Genomic DNA, 21829 nt, shown 5'->3' on the forward strand with positions numbered 1-21829 from the left:
TTGCGGTGCTTTCACGTGCCGCCGGACGCCGGTGGAAACTTTAAACGCGTTTAGGGAATCAACAGAGAAGATGTGACGAAAGAGAGTCTCAGTTTTTTTTTAAACTGCAAATAAGGAAATAGTGAGAGAAGAGTTACCCAAAACAATCTTAGATATAGTCAAGGCTTTTAGATCATAACCAGTTAAAAAGAAAATTTTGTTTGGTAAAAAGGCAAAATAATTTGACCACAAAAAAAAGGCTAAATAGTAAAAGCGCACCCGATATTCCTACTACCACACACACCTAACACCAAATTTAGAAAAGAGGGTCAAATCCGTAATTATAGCACTACTTCTTCTCCGCTTTTAAACCCAACCGCCTTCCTTCCACTTCTCCACTATCCGATCTCAGATCTCTCTGTCTCTCTATCTGTCCCTCCATTTCCCAGATCTCCCGTCGACCATATTCTCCGAGATGGATCCAGTCTCAGCCTGGGGAAACACCCCTCTTGTCACCGTCGATCCAGAGATCCACGATCTCATCGAAAAGGAGAAGCGTCGTCAATGCCGCGGAATCGAACTCATCGCCTCCGAGAACTTCACTTCCTTCGCCGTCATCGAAGCTCTCGGAAGCGCACTCACCAACAAATACTCCGAAGGCATGCCTGGCAACCGTTACTACGGAGGTAACGAGTTCATCGACCAGATCGAGAATCTCTGCCAGTCACGCGCTCTCGAAGCCTTCCGTCTCGATTCCGCATCATGGGGCGTCAATGTTCAGCCCTACTCCGGATCTCCGGCCAATTTCGCCGCCTACACCGCCTTGCTTCAGCCTCACGATCGTATCATGGGCCTCGATCTACCTTCAGGTGGTCATCTGACGCATGGATACTATACGTCCGGTGGGAAGAAGATCTCTGCTACTTCGATTTACTTTGAGAGCCTTCCGTATAAGGTCAACTTCACCACTGGTTACATTGATTACGATAAGCTCGAGGAGAAGGCCATGGATTTCAGGCCTAAGTTGCTCATCTGTGGTGGTAGTGCCTACCCTAGGGATTGGGATTACGCTAGATTGAGAGCTGTTGCTGATAAGGTTGGAGCTCTCTTGCTCTGTGACATGGCTCACATCAGTGGACTCGTTGCTGCTCAGGTATATTACCTACTCTCTTGTTGTGTGTTTTCAGTTTCTCAGATCTGGTTTTTGTTTAGTGTTTTGAGTGGGCAAGAGCGAAGATCTGGATTTGTAGAACTCTGATTCTGAATCAATTACACATATCTCATATCTGTTTGCATTCATGCATCAAATCTAGTGTTTTCAGGGTGTATTATTATCAAATGAGATTGTTCCAAAGAACAAATCGTATCTCATTTCACTCTCCAAGATAAAGTTTTGATTTTTGTTTGTAGTTCTAAACACCTTTGCGCATGCGTAAGTGAACGTACCATGGGAACTTATAAGTCTGATTAAGTGCTGTGGCTACTCTAATGTTAGTTGCAAGATTGAGTTTTGTGCAGTTAACCTGAGAGCTGATTGAGTTGTTTTCTTAAATTTATGTTCACAGGAAGCTGCAAACCCGTTTGAGTACTGTGACGTTGTGACAACCACAACCCACAAGAGTTTGAGGGGTCCAAGGGCTGGTATGATCTTCTACAGGAAGGGCCCAAAACCACCAAAGAAGGGACAAGCCGAGGGTGCAGTCTATGACTTTGAGGACAAAATCAACTTTGCTGTGTTCCCTGCGCTTCAAGGTGGTCCTCACAACCACCAGATCGGTGCTCTAGCTGTTGCGTTGAAGCAGGCTAATACTCCTGGTTTCAAGGTCTATGCGAAACAGGTGAAAGCCAATGCTGTTGCCCTTGCAAACTACCTGATGGGTAAGGGATACAGTATCGTAACCGGTGGAACTGAGAACCACCTTGTTCTTTGGGATCTTCGCCCTCTTGGATTGACCGGTAAGGAATAATATCTCAGAGTTCCTTTGAGACAATATATTACACGGAACTAGTCCTGATGTTTTTTTTAAACTCTGCTTCTGTCAGGTAACAAGGTTGAGAAGCTTTGCGATCTGTGCAACATTACTTTGAACAAGAATGCTGTCTTTGGAGACAGCAGTGCTCTTGCTCCTGGAGGTGTAAGAATCGGTAAGAGAGTGAGATTGATCGAAATGTTCCTGGAACTCCCTTGCTGGACTTTGAAAATATATCTAAATAATGTTTTTCTTTTGTAGGTACTCCTGCGATGACATCAAGGGGATTGGTGGAGAAGGACTTTGAGATGATAGGAGAGTTCTTGAGCCGATCAGTGACACTGACATTGAACATCCAGAAGGAGCATGGTAAACTGTTGAAGGACTTCAACAAGGGTTTGGTGAACAACAAAGAGATCGAGGAGCTCAAGGCTGATGTCGAGAAGTTCTCAGCCTCCTATGAGATGCCTGGATTCCTCATGTCTGCGATGAAGTACCAGGATTAGAGATTTCCTCTCTCTATCAAAGAGTAATCTTTTATTATCTCTATATATAATATGCTTTTGTAGGGCCGCCTGATTGGAATTCACAAGGCTAAGAGATGAAGAAACAAACAGTAAAATACAAAAAGGGTTTTCTTGAGTAATTTCTTCTTGAATGTTTTTATTTTATCTTATTGAAATTGTTGTATTTTGTTGGCTTTTTAATAATATCAAGCGAGTTTCTATTACTGACGATCAACTTTAAATTGTGTGTGTTTGTCTGGTTTACAATCGGAGTGTTAAAATGCTTATACATTTTTTATCCGGATGAGGGAACAAGTAGCATACCAGCGTAGCTAAAAAAAAGTAGGAAAGAGCAGGCAAAGAGGTAAGAATAAGGGCGTGATTAGCAAATTGCAACGGGAAGGATTTGCTGAAAGCAGCTAGTAGTGGTGTGAGTAGGTAGCGGGGAACTGTAGCTAGAGCAAGCTGTGATCGGAAATTAAAACAAAAACAAAAACAAAACCAAAATTGAAATTAATTTATTTAAAAATTTAATGAAGATATAATTTAAAACTATAAACTAAAACTTCAAATTAATATATCGACATAGTCATATTTCGAATACCAGTCATATATTACATCAATGTAGTAGTATATATCTTTTTTTTATTTGAGTTTCTTTATCAGAATCTTTTTTTTGAGCAACTCTTTATTAGAATCTAATAATTCAAACAATTCATCTTTCATTTGTCCGTACTTATGAATATCTACATCTTTTGTTGATTTCATATGAAGCTACTTAATGTCATAGTCGTTACCACAATTTTAAATTGGGTTTGTAGATATGTGTTAGATTTCTAATGATAATTTTTTTTACAGTCCAGAAGTTCGCATAGTCACCCAAGGATGGTCTTGAAATGTTAGGGATTATAGATAATTTAGTAAGAGTTTAGATAATTCAAAGGAGACTATATCAAAGAGCGATAGAGAAAAACATATTTCTCCGTGATTTTCTCTTGCACACGAGAACTCGAGAAAATTCAAGAAATGTACATCAAGTATATATGATCATGCGACAATTCAACTGACTTGTTCACCTATTCACTACGACATTCTGAAAACATATTTATGGTATCAGAATACACTATTTACGTGATTTATAAAGAAAAAATTATGTCCATCATTTTCAGAAAATGATTACATCATTGTAGTATTTTTCTTTCGTCGTAGTTTTTTATTCCATCAGAATTTTCTATGATTAGTTTTTTTAATGAGATAATACATAATACAAAATAGATAAGCAATATGAATATTAGATAATGCTTTTCTATTATAAGATAATGTTTATTTATAAGTTTTGTCTTATTTGTTTTTAGTAGGCTCATAAACACTACACTAATACTATATAAAACTTATGTTACAACACAATAAGAAAAGTAAGATCAAATATTTTAATCTTTTTCTTCTGTTACTTTATTGTCATATATGAAGACAAAACACTCAACCTATAATATAAATATATAATAATACATATTAATTTTTCTTTTATATTTTCTCACCAAAGTTACAATAGTAACAACTTTTTCAAATCCACATTCTCGTGATTCTTATAGGCCAGGATCATTCTTTAAAGGTCCACAACTGTTGAAACATTACTTATATGATTTTTTATAATCTCTTAGCAATTTTGGTTATTATCAGTTTGAAGAGGTATAAAAAACGAGACCGGAACAAAACAACCAATATAGTACAAGTCCCTATGAAAAGATCTTGCTATATCATAGCTAATGAATCAGACTATACATTTTCAGACAGAGGAATAAAAATTGAGAACTCAATGAATCTACTCTTCAGCTCTATCAGCTCCTTTAATTAAGTGGAAAAGTTAGGCCTTGCTCATGGATCTTGAATCATCGAGACTATAACTTTGCAATCAGTGCCAAAAGCCTGACACGTCGATAGATGAAGCATGCACTCAATCACCTATGAGAAGGCCTCGAGTTCTGAGTGAAGTTGTGAGATTCTTCACCGCTGGTTTCGTGCTTCCAATAGTTCAATTACTTTTCTAGAATTTGTCCATGTCCATCCATAACCACTGAAGAGTGCGTGATGTGTCCATGATTCATCTATCATGCATCTCTTAGAATTTGCTATCTGTTCAGGGTTTTGTGTAATTTCTGGTTCTTCATGTTTGTGAGTTGCTTCAAACCAAGCATAACATTCAGACTCAGCATGTCGGACAGTTTCCAGTGGATCTCTCTATCTGTCTCTATGAATAATTTATTATTCCACGCTTTCCAAATATCCCACATAATCCAAAGATATAGATCTTTATCCAGCTCAAGGTCTTCTATATCGTTTTTCCGCCAAAAAAAGCAATTCATGTTCGCGTAATGACTTTCACTGGGAACATCGCTGGTAGAGTTGGGATTGATGTATGTGTCCATATTAGTAGAACTGAAGGACACTCAAAGATGGCAAGACATGATTAGATCCCAATAGCAATGCATACATAAAACTTTAAAATTGTTAGATTTGAATCTATTCGCATATATTTAAATATACTGAAATAACTAAAAAATTTTAAATAATATCATTTTAAAATAGTAAATAAACTTAAAATTAAATAATTGATCATATAATATTTTCCAATTAATTTTATTAAAATTATAACGCATTTGGATATTAAAAACACTAATTCATAAAACAAGTTTTAGTTTTAATAACATTTTAAACTATTTGTATTTTTTACGTATCATATAGACTATTTTAGATATATTTTTAAAATATATATATATATATATATATATGAGGGGATTTGAAGCGAATCCAAAATTTCTAATATTTATATTATAATTATTTGTAAATATTGGATAGGGCAAATCTCCAAAATAGCACATTTATAAGTTTATATCACAAAAATAGCACTCAAAAACTAAAATGACCAAAATAGCATCTTTCTAAGTTTATCCTTTGAAAATTTTAATTTTTTTATTTTTCAAAATTTGAAATCTTATCCCCAAAACTTCATTTCTCAAACTCTAAACCCTAAACCCTAAACTCTAAACCCTAAACCCTAAACCCTAAATCCTAAACCCCACCCTTTAACTGTAAACCCTAAGTTTGTGACTTTTGATAAAATATTAAGTGCTATTTTTGTGACTTTTGACCTTGAGTGCTAGTTTGAGAACAAAAACTTGATTTAGAGTTATTTTTGTCTTATTCTCCGTTGGATATCATAATTCTACACATTAAAAAGAAATTAAAAATTCCAAGAGTCGGAAATTCAATTTATATCCCTCCCTCCAAAGTAATAATTGTAGCCCATTTTTTTCTCCCATATACAAATGATGTTGTCAAGTTGGGGAGACGAAGAGGAATTTACAGAGGAGGATCTTCTCGCAATCGAGGCCATCGAGGCTTCCCATCTCTCCCAATCATCATCTTCTTCTTCTTCTTCGACCGTACGGCCTGCGAACTCAAATCCAAATCAGATCCGTCGCCAATTGCCTCGTTCCATCACTTCTCCCACACCCTCTAAGCGATTTCCACTCTCTCGTTGCAGAGGTAATTCCTAGCTTATAAATCTCGATTCACCACTCTCTCTCTATGGATCGTTCTCTGTTAGTTTTGACTTTTGAATCTCCCGGTCTGGTTGCTTTAGAAATTTCTCTGATCTGTTACGCTAAAATATGTATATAAACTAAGAATCATTTCATGATTGGGTAGCGAAACAACTTAACCTTATGCTAATTGCAGCTAAGAATTTTCCAGCGATGAGGTTTGGAGGTAGGATTTTGTATAGCAAGACTGCTAGTGAGGTTGATAGGCGAGCAATGCAGCTTCTTAAGGTTCTCGATACCAAGAAAGATCATTCTGGGAGAGCTTTTATTGGCTTTGATATTGAGTGGAGACCCAGTTTTAGAAAAGGTATTTATGCTAATTTCATGCCAAATTCTCAGACTTATGTGTATTGTTTTTTTCTAACACTTCTTAGTTCATGCCATTAGGGTCATATCTTGGTCTCTACTCTTTTGATTTATCTGTTAAGAGTTTCAGTTTTATAGTATGCAATGTTCTATCAAATGCATTTTATCTCTATGGATGCGTATGTTCTCCTCTCTTTAGATCATAAACAGCTTATGGCTGTTGTCTTTTTTTTTTTGAAACACTACATTATGCTTGCTGTCTTCTTTCTTGATTTATCTGAAGAAAGTGTAGATGGCTCACTTGTGCTGTTTTGAGTAGTCTCCAATCTCATTGCTTCATGCATATTATACGCTACAGAGCTCTTATATTATTCTGCTCATCTATGTTGTAATGATAGTGCTTTGTGAAACTGTAAGCTTCTTATCTGTTGGCCTGCACTTTATAGACAAGATGATCGTTTGGTTGACAGCGCAATAGATTATTGTACTTTGAAAACTCAACCACGGATGCTTCAACTCACGTCAATTCTTTGAAGATTTTATTGGGGTCCATTATAATGTAAATAAATGGGACATTTTCATGAACTCTTTAGTGTTTGCTGGTATATATACATTATACTGAGACAAGTTCTCGTGATCAATTACTGATGATTAGCGAAAATATGGAATTTTTTAGGTGTTCTCCCAGGGAAGGTTGCAGTTGTGCAGATATGTGTAGATAATAGTTATTGTGATGTAATGCAAATTACACACTCTGGAATCCCACAGAGTCTCCAACATCTTATTGAGGATTCATCTCTCGTAAAGGTTTGTTCAATATTTTGAAGTGAACAAAAGTTTATGCTGTAACACCATGTATGCTCAAGTTCTGTTACATGTACATAGGTAGGTATTGGAATTGACGGTGACTCTGTGAAGCTTTTCCATGACCATGGAGTGTCCATCAAAGATGTCGAAGATCTTTCTGATTTAGCCAACAAAAAAATTGGCGGAGGTTTGAAAAAATGGGGCCTTGCTTCACTAACTGAGACACTTGTTTGCAAAGAGGTACCACATGGGCTTTTGTTGATTGCAAAAGCTTGATCTTAATCTTCTCTTAACAACTTTGGAACTACTCTGCAGCTCCTTAAACCGCATAGAATCAGGCTCGGAAACTGGGAGGTGCGTCCTCTGTCAAAGGAGCAGTTACAGTATGCAGCAACCGATGCTTATGCTTCGTGGCATCTTTACCACGTAATTAACATCAAAGAAAAACCATATTTTCTTACGCAAAGACCTTAACGCAAAAGTTACACATCGGTCTAATTATAGTACTGTTACTTGTTTGAGATTGTAACTGATGAGTAAGAAGCTAACATAGAACGTTTTACATTTTCTCAGGTGCTAAAGGACCTTCCTGATGCTGTGGATTGATCATAACGTGGACGATGAACCTTAAAGGTTAACCACTAGATGCAGTCTCACGGATTTGCAAAAGAACATTTGAACATTGTATCTAGTTGCAGTCCATTTTAGTCGTAATTCATGCTCGGTTTAAATGTTTCTGCAGTATAAAATAAAGTATAAGGTCCTGGTATGGTTAACAATCGAGAAACCAGGGGCTTTGTGGTGAGGTTTTTGATTCAGACTTGGAATACAGTGTAAAGATCTGAAAAGCTCTTCCACAGACTCTTTTTATGTTCTTATAAATAAATCTTAGAAACTTATTTAAGCAAAACAGGAAACACAAATATGTAAGAGTTGGACCACAAGAAGGAAACAAAAACAGACATTGCAATTACATGAAAAGCATTACCAGAGTGATGATGTCTTGTCATGAAAATTGAAAACCAAAGTTATGATAAGAACCAAAGAGAATTCTTAACGACATTACAATAGTAATTTAAAAACAACATAGTTAGATTGCAATAGTAACAATATAATTTAAAAACAACATAGACATGACTGGTTCTTGTAGATATCATCAGGCAACTGATGCTTGTATTATGCAAAAGAGCGAAAGATTCTCAAGAACCAGTCATGTCTATATGAAGACAGAATATGGCCGATGACGAATCCACAGAATACACCAGGTGCTTAAGCTATTGCAGCTGCAATCCAATCCAGCTCAAGACTTAGATCTTTTTCTTCCTTTTCTTCATCTTGTTTTCTCGCTTCTTCTTTTCCTTCACCGCATGACCTTTTGAGAGGAGCACCGCACAGCCCAGGATTATGTGCGAATGAAGAACTATTTTGGCTTTGAATCTGAGTGCCTTGTGGTATTGGGCCTTCGAGCATGTTGTTGGAGAAGTTCATCCACGCCAGAAACGTGAGTTTCTCGAGCTCTGGTAGGATTGTGCCAGATAATCTGTTTTGGGATAGATCTAGGGACTGGAGATTGGTCAAGTTCGATAGAGATGGTGGAATATGCCCTGTGAAAGCATTGTTTGACATGTTGAGCACAATCAGTTCCTTAAGTAGGCCGATTGATTGAGGAATGTCACCTTCGAGTCTATTTCCAGAGACATCAATGGTTTTGTAGATTCTAAAACTACTCCCAAGAAGCTCCATTTTCGAACCTTTGTTCGCCAGAACCACTGACTTATGGTAGTTTGAAAATGTAAAACCAATAAACCTATGATAACCCAATGATCCTATAGGTGAGGGAAGATGGAGAGTTGAACTGATATGTAGATTATTCCCTGAGAGGTGAAGTAAGGTAAGTGAAGTGAAATTTGAGAAAAGACTCAAGTCAAGCATACTTCTTGTATTCAGATGGGAGATGTCAAGTAACGTAAGTGACTTGAGGTGCAAGAAGATGCTGAAATCCACCAAGCCCCTCTCAGTGTCCCAAAAAGAGAGGTCGAGATATGAGAGCCCAACTAGTTTGGATATAGATCCCGGGATTGGCCCACTGAGATTGTTTCCTCCAAGGGATAGTTCCTGAAGTTTAGATGGTGAAGAGATATTCCCAATCTCAACAGGGCCACTGAAGATGTTTTTCTCCAGGTTTAAGACGGGTCAACGAAGGGATCATGAAAAGTGACGAAGGAATAGGTCCGGAAAATGAATTTACGCTCATATCAAAGTATTCCAAACTTGGAGAAGCTACTCATGTTAGATGGGAGCATACCTTCGAACTGGTTAGAGCTAAAGTCAATCGCCGTGAGCTCACTCAAATTCAGTAGTGCATGATGAAAGTTCCCGGTGAGCTTGCTCGATGCAAGTAGCAAGTTTCTTAGTTGGTGTAGGTTGCTCAATGATTCTGGTAGTTCACCAGTGAAATCGTTACCACCAAGATCAAGATGAGTGAGATAAGAAAGATTCCCGAGCGAAGAAGGAATATTTCCAAAGAAACTGCATCCATAAAGTTTCAAAACCTTCAAATATTTGAAGTTTCCGATGGAATCTGGTAGAATACCGGCAAGATTATTGGAGCTAAGATTAAGGCTCTGAAGATGTTGTAGACGAAACAGACTGCTGTTAGATCGCAGCGAGCCATTGAGAGAACTTCCCCAGAGATTTAACACATTGCCCGTTTTAATATCACAAGAGATACCATCCAAGAACAGCAATCAGTGGTATTTGTCCACCTCTGTGTCTTCTCATTAGCCGCCATCCCATTGAAATGGAACTCGCTCTTGAACTCCAAAAGAGCATTCTTTTGGTCTGAACGACACAATTGTTTAGCAGGAGAAGCAAAAGTAAGTAGTGAGTTAAAAAGAGAAAAAATTAAACACAACACTACAAGAAAACAGCGGCATACTGAGGGAAAAAATCGTCGGTATGTCGTCGGAATAACGCTATTCCGACGACTTACCGACGAAAAAAGTCCTCGGAAATAACTCCTCGGAAATTCATCTTTCTTCGGAAATCCCTCGGAAATTTCCGACGGAATTCCGAGGAAATGAATTTCCTCGGAATATTCCGAGGACTTTTTTCGTCGGAAATTCTTCGGAATATTCCGAGGAATATGTCGTCGGAATATTCCGAGGGATACACTTCCTCGGAATATTTCCAAAATTCAAAAAAAAAATTATAAATTTATTTTTTTAAATTGAAATTCAAAAATATAAAATTAAAATTGAAATAGAAAACATATTTAAAATACAAAAAATAATAAAATAGTTTTTATAAATAAAAAAATGTTTTATAAATACAAAATTAGTTTTAATAAATATAAATATTTTTATAAATATGAAATCATCTTTTTATAAATACAAAATAGTTTTTATCAATACAAAAAATAATAAAATAGTGTTTATAAATAAAAAAATGTTTTATAAATACAAAATTAGTTTTAATAAATATAAATATTTTTATAGATATGAAATCATCTTTTTATAAATACAAAATAGTATTTATAAATACCAAAAATAATAAAATAATGTTTATAAATCAAAAAATGTTTTATAAATACAAAATTAATTTAAAAATATGAAATCATCTTTTATAAATCCAAAACACGAATTTATATACCAAGAACGTTTTGTATATTTAAAAATAGTTTTTATAAATACAAAAATAAAAAAATAGTGTTTATAAATAAAAAAAAATGTTTTATAAATACAAAATTAGTTTTAATAAATATAAATATTTTTATAAATATGAAATCATCTTTTATAAATCCAAAAATCGAATTTATATACAAAAACGTTTTGTAAAATCGAATTTATATAAACGTTTTGTAAATACAAAAATAATAAACAATTTATAAAAAAAGTTCTAAATCAATTCAACACAACCAAATCACAATTCTAAACCTATTACACAACAAATCACAATCCTACCCAATCACCCTAACAAAAATCTATCAAAAAACTTCTAAAATCATCAAATCTACTTAAAAACCTAACAAATAGGACCTAAGAGAGTGGGATAAGGTCCTTACATGATTTGTAAAGGAATGGAAAGGATTCGCCGGAGAGATCGTCGCGAGAGAAGGTGGAGAACGCCGGAAGGAGAGAGAGATCGCCGGAGAGGAAGAAGAGAGAAATGGGGAAGAAGAGAGAAATGGGGAAGAAGATGCGGTTCGAGTTTATAAAACCTTGGGTCTGACGGATATTTTCCGTCGGAATTCCCTCAGTATTTTCAATTTCAATTTTCGCGAAATATTTGGCGGCTTGTTTGCCCGGTTAAATGAAAATATTCCGAGGAAATTCCGACGGCCACTTAAATATCCGTCGGAATTTCCTCGGAATATTTTCATTAATTCGAGGAAAAAGAATATCATGTGCATGTATTTCTATTAATTTATATTGTTCCTCGGAATTTCCTCGGAATATTCCGAGGAAATACCGAGGAACTAGTGTTTGGGGTTTCAAAACATCAATTTTTTTGCCGTATTTTATTTCTTATACAATTGTAATGCATACCATTGAGGATTCTTTGTATAGATGAGCATAAACCATGAAATAACAAATTTCAAAACGAATTGTAAGTATTCCCTTTACCGTTCATTAAAGTGTATAAGTGTTTCTCTTATGTTGTGGGGATTTCGTTCATACAATCGGAAAAGTGTTTATTATAGTGTAATGAACAAATTTTTGACTTCATAATGAACGTAAGACACTTAATAAGGGTTATATAGGTGTTATTCAAACCGCAAAACGTTGTTTTCGGTTTAAAAACTCTATTTCCTCGGAATTTCCTCGGAATATTCCGAGGAAATTCCGAGGAAACCCTTTTCTTCCTCAGAATTTCGTCGGAATATTCCGAGGAAATTCTGAGGAACTAGTGTTTGGGGTTTCAAAATCTCGAATGTTTTTTTATAAACGGATCGATCGATGTATTTATGTCCAAAAACGCATCGATCGATCACTAAGATGGACCAAAGCGTAACAATGTGATCGATCGATGAGATTATCCCATCGATCGATCAAGGATATCAAGTGTTCCTCGGAATTTCCTCGGAATATTCCGAGGAAATTCTGAGGAACTAGTGTTTGGGGTTTCAAAATCTCGAATGTTTTTTTATAAACGGATCGATCGATGTATTTATGTCCAAAAACGCATCGATCGATCACTAAGATGGACCAAAGCGTAACAATGTGATCGATCGATGAGATTATCCCATCGATCGATCAAGGATATCAAGTGTTCCTCGGAATTTCCTCGGAATATTCCGAGGAAATTCTGAGGAACTAGTGTTTGGGGTTTCAAAATCTCGAATGTTTTTTTATAAACGGATCGATCGATGTATTTATGTCCAAAAACGCATCGATCGATCACTAAGATGGACCAAAGCGTAACAATGTGATCGATCGATGGGTATATGTCCAAAAACGCATCGATCGATCACTAGTTCGTCGGAATATTCCGACGGATTGATGTTTCCTCGGAATTCCGTCGGTATATTCCGAGGAAATTCCTCGGGAAATTCCGAGGATTTCATTTTCCGTCGGAATGTCCGTCAGAATACCGATGTTTTCTTGTAGTGCAAGCTCCATGATATCATCATCTTCCTCTCACTACAAGAATGCATCTTGTTTTTTTTTTTCAGATTTGTTTTTTTTTTGTGTTTCTTTTACTGTGAAAAGAGAGAAAAGTGAAAGCTTGTCTTAACAAGTCTCCTGTCAAGACTTTCTTTTTTTCTAGAGAAGAAGTCTCCTCTGAAGACTTAATTGATGTATACCACAACGTGTTATTTTACCTCACAGAGTATCCCAAGCAACAAACAACGTACTTTTCTGCCGTCTGTGGTGGGTTAGTCAATTGCCCAAACACTCAGTAGCCTCTGAAGATTCATTTTTCCTCCGTGACAATAAAAATGGCAATGACCGAAAGAGTAGTATTGAAGTTCTCAAAACACCGGGGAATAGAACCGCTGAAATTGTTGTTGGTTAAAACAAGTGTCTCAAGCGCCACCAGTTCACATATTTTCGTAGGAATGTTTCCTGAAAACTGATTATCGGAGGCTACAACGATCCTTGTAGAGTTTGGTAACAAAGGAAATGGATCTTGGAAACTGTTTGAACTTATATCAAGCATTTCTATGGGACTTCTTTGAATAACATCCGATGTTCCTTCAAAACCACTGAAGGAATTCTGAGATATATCTAGATACCCCAGTCCTGGAAGTGTCCATAACCACTCGCTGGTACGTGCCCTTGGAATTGATTGGCAGAAATGTTTAAGAAGAACAAACCGGTTTGTGTTCGTAGAAACTTTGGAAACTCAGAAATATTGCACGATGATAAACCCAATGATCCTATAGGTGAGGGAAGATGGAGAGTTGAACTGATATGTAGATTATTCCCTGAGAGGTGAAGTAAGGTAAGTGACGTGAAATTTGAGAAAAGACTCAAGTCAAGCATACTTCTTGTATTCAGATGGGAGATGTCAAGTAACGTAAGTGACTTGAGGTGCAAGAAGATGCTGAAATCCACCAAGCCCCTCTCAGTGTCCCAAAAAGAGAGGTCGAGATATGAGAGCCCAACTAGTTTGGATATAGATCCCGGGATTGGCCCACTGAGATTGTTTCCTCCAAGGGATAGTTCCTGAAGTTTAGATGGTGAAGAGATATTCCCAATCTCAACAGGGCCACTGAAGATGTTTTTCTCCAGGTTTAAGACGGGTCAACGAAGGGATCATGAAAAGTGACGAAGGAATAGGTCCGGAAAATGAATTTACGCTCATATCAAAGTATTCCAAACTTGGAGAAGCTACTCATGTTAGATGGGAGCATACCTTCGAACTGGTTAGAGCTAAAGTCAATCGCCGTGAGCTCACTCAAATTCAGTAGTGCATGATGAAAGTTCCCGGTGAGCTTGCTCGATGCAAGTAGCAAGTTTCTTAGTTGGTGTAGGTTGCTCAATGATTCTGGTAGTTCACCAGTGAAATCGTTACCACCAAGATCAAGATGAGTGAGATAAGAAAGATTCCCGAGCGAAGAAGGAATATTTCCAAAGAAACTGCATCCATAAAGTTTCAAAACCTTCAAATATTTGAAGTTTCCGATGGAATCTGGTAGAATACCGGCAAGATTATTGGAGCTAAGATTAAGGCTCTGAAGATGTTGTAGACGAAACAGACTGCTGTTAGATCGCAGCGAGCCATTGAGAGAACTTCCCCAGAGATTTAACACATTGCCCGTTTTAATATCACAAGAGATACCATCCAAGAACAGCAATCAGTGGTATTTGTCCACCTCTGTGTCTTCTCATTAGCCGCCATCCCATTGAAATGGAACTCGCTCTTGAACTCCAAAAGAGCATTCTTTTGGTCTGAACGACACAATTGTTTAGCAGGAGAAGCAAAAGTAAGTAGTGAGTTAAAAAGAGAAAAAATTAAACACAAGCTCCATGATATCATCATCTTCCTCTCACTACAAGAATGCATCGTGTTTTTTTTTTTCAGATTTGTTTTTTTTTTGTGTTTCTTTTACTGTGAAAAGAGAGAAAAGTGAAAGCTTGTCTTAACAAGTCTCCTGTCAAGACTTTCTTTTTTTCTAGAGAAGAAGTCTCCTCTGAAGACTTAATTGATGTATACCACAACGTGTTATTTTACCTCACAGAGTATCCCAAGCAACAAACAACGTACTTTTCTGCCGTCTGTGGTGGGTTAGTCAATTGCCCAAACACTCAGTAGCCTCTGAAGATTCATTTTTCCTCCGTGACAATAAAAATGGCAATGACCCCCCCCCCCCCCCCCTCCCCAGCAATCTTCCTTTTCTTTTACATATCCTGTTTTAATCAACAACCAGGTAATAAACAACCGGGCCTCGTGGTCTGGTGGTAAAGGAACATCGGCTGAGGTGCCCGCCATCACGAGTTCGAGCCCCGGCCACAGCGGATTTAACATGGTTTCCGTTTGGCCTCCAGGACCTTCTTCGCCAGTTCCGGCTGGACGCGTTGGGATAGTCGGACTAAGTGAGAGGTCCGGATACCTGGATTACTAGGTAATAAACCCGCGCAAGATGTGATTATTAGTTTCGTTATTTTTTTAATAAAGAGACATTAATCTGTTTAATCTGGATATCTGTTCGGTTTTAGATTGTTTTTTGGAACTTAATGACCATGGGTTAACCAAGACCAAGCCCAAATGGTCTGCCCATATTAGGCCCAAAAATTAAAATTGTCCAATTGGACTGAAACTCATTAACTCCAAATTAGACGGGCTAAAACCACTTGGATCTGGACGTCCAATAAACCTAAAAATAGAGTTTTTTAAGTTGAGAAAAAGTTAAAAAAATAAAAGTCAGAAAATAAAAACATGTTTTCCCGCCAAATATACAAAATCACATTTCCCACCAAAACCATAAAATCACGTTTTCCCGTCAAAACCGTAAATTCACGTTTTTCCGTCAAAAACCGTAAAATCACGTTTTTTTGGCTAAAACCGTAAAATCACATTTTCCGCTAAAACTGCAAAAACACATTTTCCGCCAAAACCACAAAATTACGTTTTCTCGCCAAAACTGCAAAATCGCGTTTTCTCACCAAAACCGCAAAATCACGTTTTCCCGCCAAAACCGCAAAATCACATTTTCCCGTCAAAACCGCAAAATCAAGTTTTCCCGCCAAAACCGCAAAATCATGTTTTCCCATAAATTTGGAAAATCACGTTTCTACCAAAACCGTAAAATCACATTTTCCGCAAAATCGCGTTTCCCGCCAAACCGCAAAATCATGTTTTCCACCAAAACCGCAAAATCATGTTTTCGTCAAATTTGCAAAATCGTATTTTCTTGCTAAAATCGTAAAATTACATTTCTCACATTGTATATGTATTTTTATATAAATTGAGTATAAATTTATGTTTTTTTATAGATTTAATATATTAAAGCAGAAATTTTATTTGGGCCTTGCGGTTAATAGTTAAAAGAGAAAAAAAATTATCAAGACAAATCATTTTACTACAATTTGGTCGATAGTGAAAGAAGCATTAAGAAAAATAATATTTTAACTTCTAAAAAAATTAGATATTTCAGTTGTGGTAAATACTTAGTTTTAAGGTGCTCACGTCAATGTGCATATGTATGTGTATGTAAAAGTATATAAAGATGGTTGATAAATATATAAAGATACTGTTAATTAATATTAAATGACATTTTTTTCAAAATAATACATGTAAAATAAAATTCTTAAAATGAAATTATTTAAAAACAATAATATTGTAAAATTTATATAAACTATAATATATAACTTATATATAATTCTTTAAATATATGTATATATATATGCATATAACGAATCAAATTGGATATCCGTTCCTATAAATATTGATATTTGTGATTTACTTTTTTTTTTACGGATATTGCATCTTAGTATCTGATTTGCTTCGTAGAGTAACGGATATCCAGATTTTTTAGTTTGAATCAAAATGGATAACGAATCGAATAAAAATTTATGAATAATTTGTCCAGCTCTATTCGTAAACAGTAAAAATAACGTAAAGAAGAACCATGCATGTGAGTTTTATATTAAAAAAACTTAAAGTACATAGTGTGAACATATTTATGTAGAGTTTGGCTTAGAAGCTCTCTGCATGTGACATTTGTCCATTTTAGTGTGAACGCATTTATTACAATGCTTCTACACGTTACATTTGTCCAGTTTAGTGTGAACGCATTTATTACAATGCTTCTCCTTTAATATATAAGAGATTTTTATTTTTTTTAGTTTTAAATTCCCTTAAGCTTTGTCTTTTTTTTTTGTGTGCACACCTTAAGTTTTGTCTGTTACATGTATTGTGTTGTAGGATTGTTCGAATTCACAAGGCTGTTCTTCCTGAAGGAATATTTCTTGAGGATAGTGCAGTACTTGTAGGTCCAGTAGAAGATGTGGTTAAAATCTCTGTTGATGATGATAATCTTTAGCAAATTTGTCAAGACTCAGAACTTCAAAATCAGCATCGTATCTGAAACCAGATGTTAAACAGTTTGATTGTGGAGTCACTTAACAGATTGTTAATCAATAATTCTGAAATTAATTATCAGTTTGAACTTGCAAAGCTAGATTATCATATTTTAGGGGTATGAGGTGAAACCCTCCTAATATGTTCAATTTACCATTTGAGATACTCATCAATTATTAGAGGTGTAACAATTACTTAGGGATGAAATCCTCAAAGACTCTATGACTCACACAATAGACTATCAGTTTCAGATTAAAGTAGATTAATATAAAACAGCAATAAAAGAAATCAGTAAATCAAACAAGTTGTAAACAATGAGAAAAACGCTAGATTCAGGGAAATCTAACAGACAATTCAGAACTAAGTACTAATCATAGATGCTAAAGGTCTATGAAGAATAATTCTAGAATTCGAACAACAATAGTGAAGTCAACAATTTGTCCAAAAATAGGTCCAGAAAATGAATTTACCCTCGTATCAAAGTATTCCAACTTGGAGACGCTACTCATGTTAGATGGGAGCATACCTTCGAACTGGGTTAGAAATCTAGAATGATGAACTAATTAGTAATGAGTACATTGGTATCATCGGATTTGAAAAACATTTCAGATTCAAAACCAAGGTAGCAGCAACAATTTTCGTGTTTTGGGCCAAGATAGTGTTGACAATATCCTCGTTGTTTCTATCCTTTAAATTTACAAAACTCATTGCATGTCGTTGAGTTTTTACTTTATTTTTGCAGAAAACATTCTCTGGCTTGTCCTGGTTAGGTCATAAAGAAATATATTAGCAACTCTTTAAGTACAAAATAAGCACGATATAGTGTTTTACCAAACTTTATATCCAGAGCTTGTTTATGTTTTGATTACAGTTAGTGTATTTAAATTGTCACCTAAAAAGTAGTAACAAAATAATTTGCATTACAATGAAGTTAACTGATTTTCTTATTTTTCAAAATATGATACTTCCCAATCATTCTTGAATTAAGGAAAAAAAAAACAGCCGGCAAAAATGCTGGTTCACCAACCAAGTATTCAACCAGTATTTTCTTAAGTTTCAACATTGTATGTTCAAATGGTGAATATATTTACACAAAATTTATGCCACATGAGAATTCAAAACAAAGTCTAAATTGTTTTAATTATGTAAACTTTGATTCTTTCGGATAGAGTTGGAGATGTACATCATGTTCGTGTTAAATTTTGATTTATTCGGACAAAGTAAACAAACCCCATGTTGCATTTTTGTTGTTATATACATCTTGTTCATGTACACAAGTATATTGAGTAACCACATGGATACGATCTTGGCATCTTGTTCAGTGTACATGTGTACATGGGAAGACGAAAAGAATCCAAATGTACATCATGCAAACAATGTCTATATTGTGTTAACACTATCTACATTATGTTAACATTAGCGTGAATTCCAAAAGTCGTAGAAGCTTGATTTTTTAGATGGAAAATCTACAAAAAGTTGTATGTCAGAATCATCAATGTGTACACATATATTCATTGTCCACATGTACACTATTTTACAAAAAGTTTCATGTACACTGTTCATTTGTACACCAACTAGGTTTTAACATACATTTAGTGGTGTGAATATTAGAATGGTCATATTGTCTAATAGTTGTTTAAATTACATTTTAGGTGAATAAATTACATTTATGTATTTATTTGCATATCACAGGGGAAAATATATATTTAGAATTTTGGAGGTGAAATTAAGAAGCAATTTGCACGTTTAAATAATATTATGGTCAAAACTGAGATATGATAAAAGTTTAAGGGTTGGACGTGCAAAAACACCAAAGTTAGCCATTGTTGCTCTTAAGCTTTTTATACCAGTTGGAGGTTGCAATAAAGATGAACGAAGGTCACGGCACGACGAGAAAAGAGGAGCTGAGACACAACAAAAATGATTGAGGCAAAGTGAAAACGGGACGAACTGGGTTCAATCGTCGTCTGACACCACGAGGAAGATGAACACGACAGCCAGGAGATCGAGCTTGGTTGAGGGCCACCTGCGGTTTTGAAGCAAAAACAGAGTACGGCGATGCGAGAAAATAAAAAAAACGTAAACGCCATGGTTGAAGCTTTAATCGATCACATTGTTAACGTCATCGTATACATCACGATTATACCAACATTAGAGATATAGCTTGACATATCTCAAAAGATATATCACGATACATATCTTTTTGACACTGCTGGTGACACGTGGATCTCTTATAAATATACAATCAAAGAGTTGAGTTAGTCGGTAAGTGTATGGGCCTCTTAAACGTTTGACATCATGTTTAAAGGTGGCCCAAAAAATCTATATCAACAACGTCCAAATTTGTATAATTAATCCACCGACTCTTTCCTGCTATATATTTCTGTGAAGACATCCTTAACATCTAAGATTCTCTTTTCTTTTTTTGGTTTCATCAATAAACTGCGACAGATTCTCAATTTGGGGATATTGGTTTCAGCGTTTAAAGCAAAAACAATAGTTCTTCGGCGGCGTAATTTCAGTTTTTAATTTTTCCCAGATTTCAGTCTAAAATTACCTCAGCGGAAACCTGTTCTTGATATATTATGAATCTTCAGTCGTGTTTTTAATGTTTTCTGATTTTATATATTACCCTTACGTCACAGTATTCTGAGAAGACCTGAAAGCATATCTGCATAAACAAATTTTTCGTATTGATTCTTCTCATGCCGGATTAAATATACATACGACGACCTTTTGCATTCTACAGCACCAATCAAGAATTGTTTTTCTCAATAAAGAACTAAAACTTTATTTCGTTGCAGGTTTAATAGTCAGTAAATAACTACACGAAGGGATGAGGAAAATAAAAGGCAGTGGATATCAAGGATCTATGAAGGTAAGAATGGTCAATGGACTAACTAAGGAGGCTTTATTAAGCTCATATCAAATGTAGTGTATGATTTTTCGTCACCATGATCGTGGTATTTAGAAATATTCAACTATTTTCACAAGTCAACCATCATTGATTTTCTGGAATATACGATGATATTTCCGGACTTGCATAGCATAAGCAACTCTATTTCAAGCAATACTCAAGCAAGCCATGTGTCATCTGGTTGTCATTTGGTCTCCTAATTGTACAATAATCCCAAGCTATTTTCTTATGTTATCTGCACATATTTTTTCCTTATTTCTTCATGTATTGATTAGTACACTCTCTAATGTGGAAGCTAAAAAGGGATTTGAGCTTTGGTAAGCAGGACAATTAATCCTGCTTCTACAAATACGCACGACGCGTCTTTCTTAAAAACGCAATTTTAAGAAGCACCCAACACAAAAACTTCCGTTAAATGGAGCCAATGATTTTGGCTTTACAAGGAACTCCTTTCTCAGCAAAATCATCTACTGCATCAAATGGAGCTTCTATCTGATGATACAAACTCTTTTGTATCATGAGTTTCTGTCTATGTATTTGGTTCTTTCTTAACTGAGCCATAGCATACTAAATGTGTTTGATTGAAGTCTTATTGCAGGAGTTGGCGGAAGAACACCGATCTAGAGAATTTGAAAATTATGAGATGGTGTCACTTAAGAAAGGATGCAACAATACCAAAAGAAAATTGATCGAGAAACTATGAACACAAGTGGTTCTCCAACTGGCATGAAAATACCTTTTGTACTGAGACTTAAATTGCATGTTAATTTTAAACTCATTTGGTTTTCCAAATAAAGTTAAAAATTTCATGTTAATTTAAACTCCAAGTTAATACTTACAGTACAAAAAACATTCCAAAAAAATTCAAAATCGTCTACCTATCATACCACCACTAAAAACTCACTAATAATTTGCAGGGCCACATACCAAAAACCAAAAAAATAATTGTGTCATATTTACCCAAACAACATATAAAAGACAAAATATAAGGATCAGTTCACGGACTCAGGCTTCCTACTTTCAAAGGGCCAAATACTAAAATTGAGATATAACCAATAAATTATTTAGATGTTAATATATAATAAATCACTGACATTTAGCGAGGTCAATGGTAATAATGATTTTCTAAAATCACTGTTTTTAAAATTACATTAAATTAGTTTTAAGGATAAAATAAATATATATTTTATAAGTATTGCGAACACAAATGTAAGGTTATTGTATTTAACTAAATGTGATTTTTTTTTAAAAAATACTTTATTTCAACTGAGAATGACATAACAACTCAATCATAGTAACACCAAGGTAAAAAAAAAAAATTACTTACAAAAAAACTAACCAACAACTTAACTTAATAAAATAGTAGATCTCATATGCACCTCTTGCAAATGTGAACCTAAAACAAAAATCACAAAATTATATAAGAAATAATAACTTAGATCATAAGTAATGTATATCCCGTCTGTATGCACCTCATATGCACCTCTTGCAAATGTGAACCTAAAACAAAAATCACAAAATTATATAAGAAATAATAACTTAAATCATAAGTAATGTATATCCCGTCTGTATGGAAGACCGACCCTAATGTATAATAAATCTTTGTTAGAATACAATCAACTTAAATATTAAAAAAGAAAAGAAAAAAAAGCCTATTTAAAACAAGATTCAAAATCAAAATTAATAGAATTTTCATGGCTAATAAGAAAATCA

At 35.2% G+C, this 21829-nt stretch overlaps 3 protein-coding genes across 4 annotated transcripts; 2 read left to right on the forward strand and 1 right to left on the reverse strand.

The window, feature by feature from the left end:
• The first annotated feature begins 366 nt into the window (after positions 1–366).
• LOC106380639 (serine hydroxymethyltransferase 4-like) lies at positions 367–2679 on the forward strand. The gene is made up of 4 exons (XM_013820443.3): positions 367–1132; positions 1545–1935; positions 2023–2124; positions 2211–2679. The coding sequence occupies exons 1-4, from the start codon at positions 455–457 to the stop codon at positions 2453–2455; spliced, it is 1416 nt and encodes a 471-aa protein (XP_013675897.1). The 5' UTR covers positions 367–454; the 3' UTR covers positions 2456–2679.
• A 3043-nt stretch (positions 2680–5722) lies between these two features.
• Positions 5723–8035, forward strand: LOC106380642 (Werner Syndrome-like exonuclease). Of its 2 annotated transcripts, none has more exons than XM_022701012.2 (6): positions 5723–6001; positions 6194–6364; positions 7040–7170; positions 7249–7410; positions 7486–7651; positions 7744–8035. In XM_022701012.2, exons 1-5 carry the CDS (start codon positions 5782–5784, stop codon positions 7642–7644), a joined length of 843 nt encoding a protein of 280 aa, XP_022556733.2. In that variant the 5' UTR covers positions 5723–5781; the 3' UTR covers positions 7645–7651; positions 7744–8035. The 2 variants fall into 2 exon arrangements, with proteins under 2 accessions (XP_022556733.2, XP_013675899.2); XM_013820445.3 differs by having other exon boundaries at positions 5729–6001; positions 7486–7596.
• Positions 8036–8439: 404 nt separating this feature from the next.
• LOC106380643 (receptor-like protein 50) lies at positions 8440–14522 on the reverse strand. The gene is made up of 5 exons (XM_048755873.1): positions 14458–14522; positions 14032–14255; positions 9902–10011; positions 9442–9794; positions 8440–9331 (listed from the first exon to the last, which is right to left on the reverse strand). The coding sequence occupies exons 1-5, from the start codon at positions 14520–14522 to the stop codon at positions 8440–8442; spliced, it is 1644 nt and encodes a 547-aa protein (XP_048611830.1).
• Positions 14523–21829: the final 7307 nt, after the last annotated feature.

This window comes from Brassica napus, chromosome C4, assembly GCF_020379485.1.
Source record: "Brassica napus cultivar Da-Ae chromosome C4, Da-Ae, whole genome shotgun sequence".
NCBI lineage: Eukaryota > Viridiplantae > Streptophyta > Magnoliopsida > Brassicales > Brassicaceae > Brassica > Brassica napus.

Excerpts from the sequence above, each read along its gene's own strand:
- LOC106380642 (XM_022701012.2), top strand. The coding sequence starts at position 5,782 with ATGATGTTGTCAAGTTGGGGAGACGAAGAGGAATTTACAGAGGAGGAT. Across the intron at positions 6,002-6,193 it reads TCCACTCTCTCGTTGCAGAG|CTAAGAATTTTCCAGCGATG; the intron begins GTAATTCCTAGC and ends TGCTAATTGCAG. Across the intron at positions 7,411-7,485 it reads AGACACTTGTTTGCAAAGAG|CTCCTTAAACCGCATAGAAT; the intron begins GTACCACATGGG and ends ACTACTCTGCAG.
- LOC106380643 (XM_048755873.1), bottom strand. The coding sequence starts at position 14,522 with ATGGGATGGCGGCTAATGAGAAGACACAGAGGTGGACAAATACCACTG. Across the intron at positions 14,256-14,457 it reads CTGATTGCTGTTCTTGGATG|TTTCTTTGGAAATATTCCTT; the intron begins GTATCTCTTGTG and ends TTATGGATGCAG. Across the intron at positions 9,795-9,901 it reads CTGATTGCTGTTCTTGGATG|AGCCTTAATCTTAGCTCCAA; the intron begins GTATCTCTTGTG and ends CAACATCTTCAG.
- LOC106380639 (XM_013820443.3), top strand. The coding sequence starts at position 455 with ATGGATCCAGTCTCAGCCTGGGGAAACACCCCTCTTGTCACCGTCGAT. Across the intron at positions 1,133-1,544 it reads GTGGACTCGTTGCTGCTCAG|GAAGCTGCAAACCCGTTTGA; the intron begins GTATATTACCTA and ends TTATGTTCACAG. Across the intron at positions 1,936-2,022 it reads TCGCCCTCTTGGATTGACCG|GTAACAAGGTTGAGAAGCTT; the intron begins GTAAGGAATAAT and ends TGCTTCTGTCAG.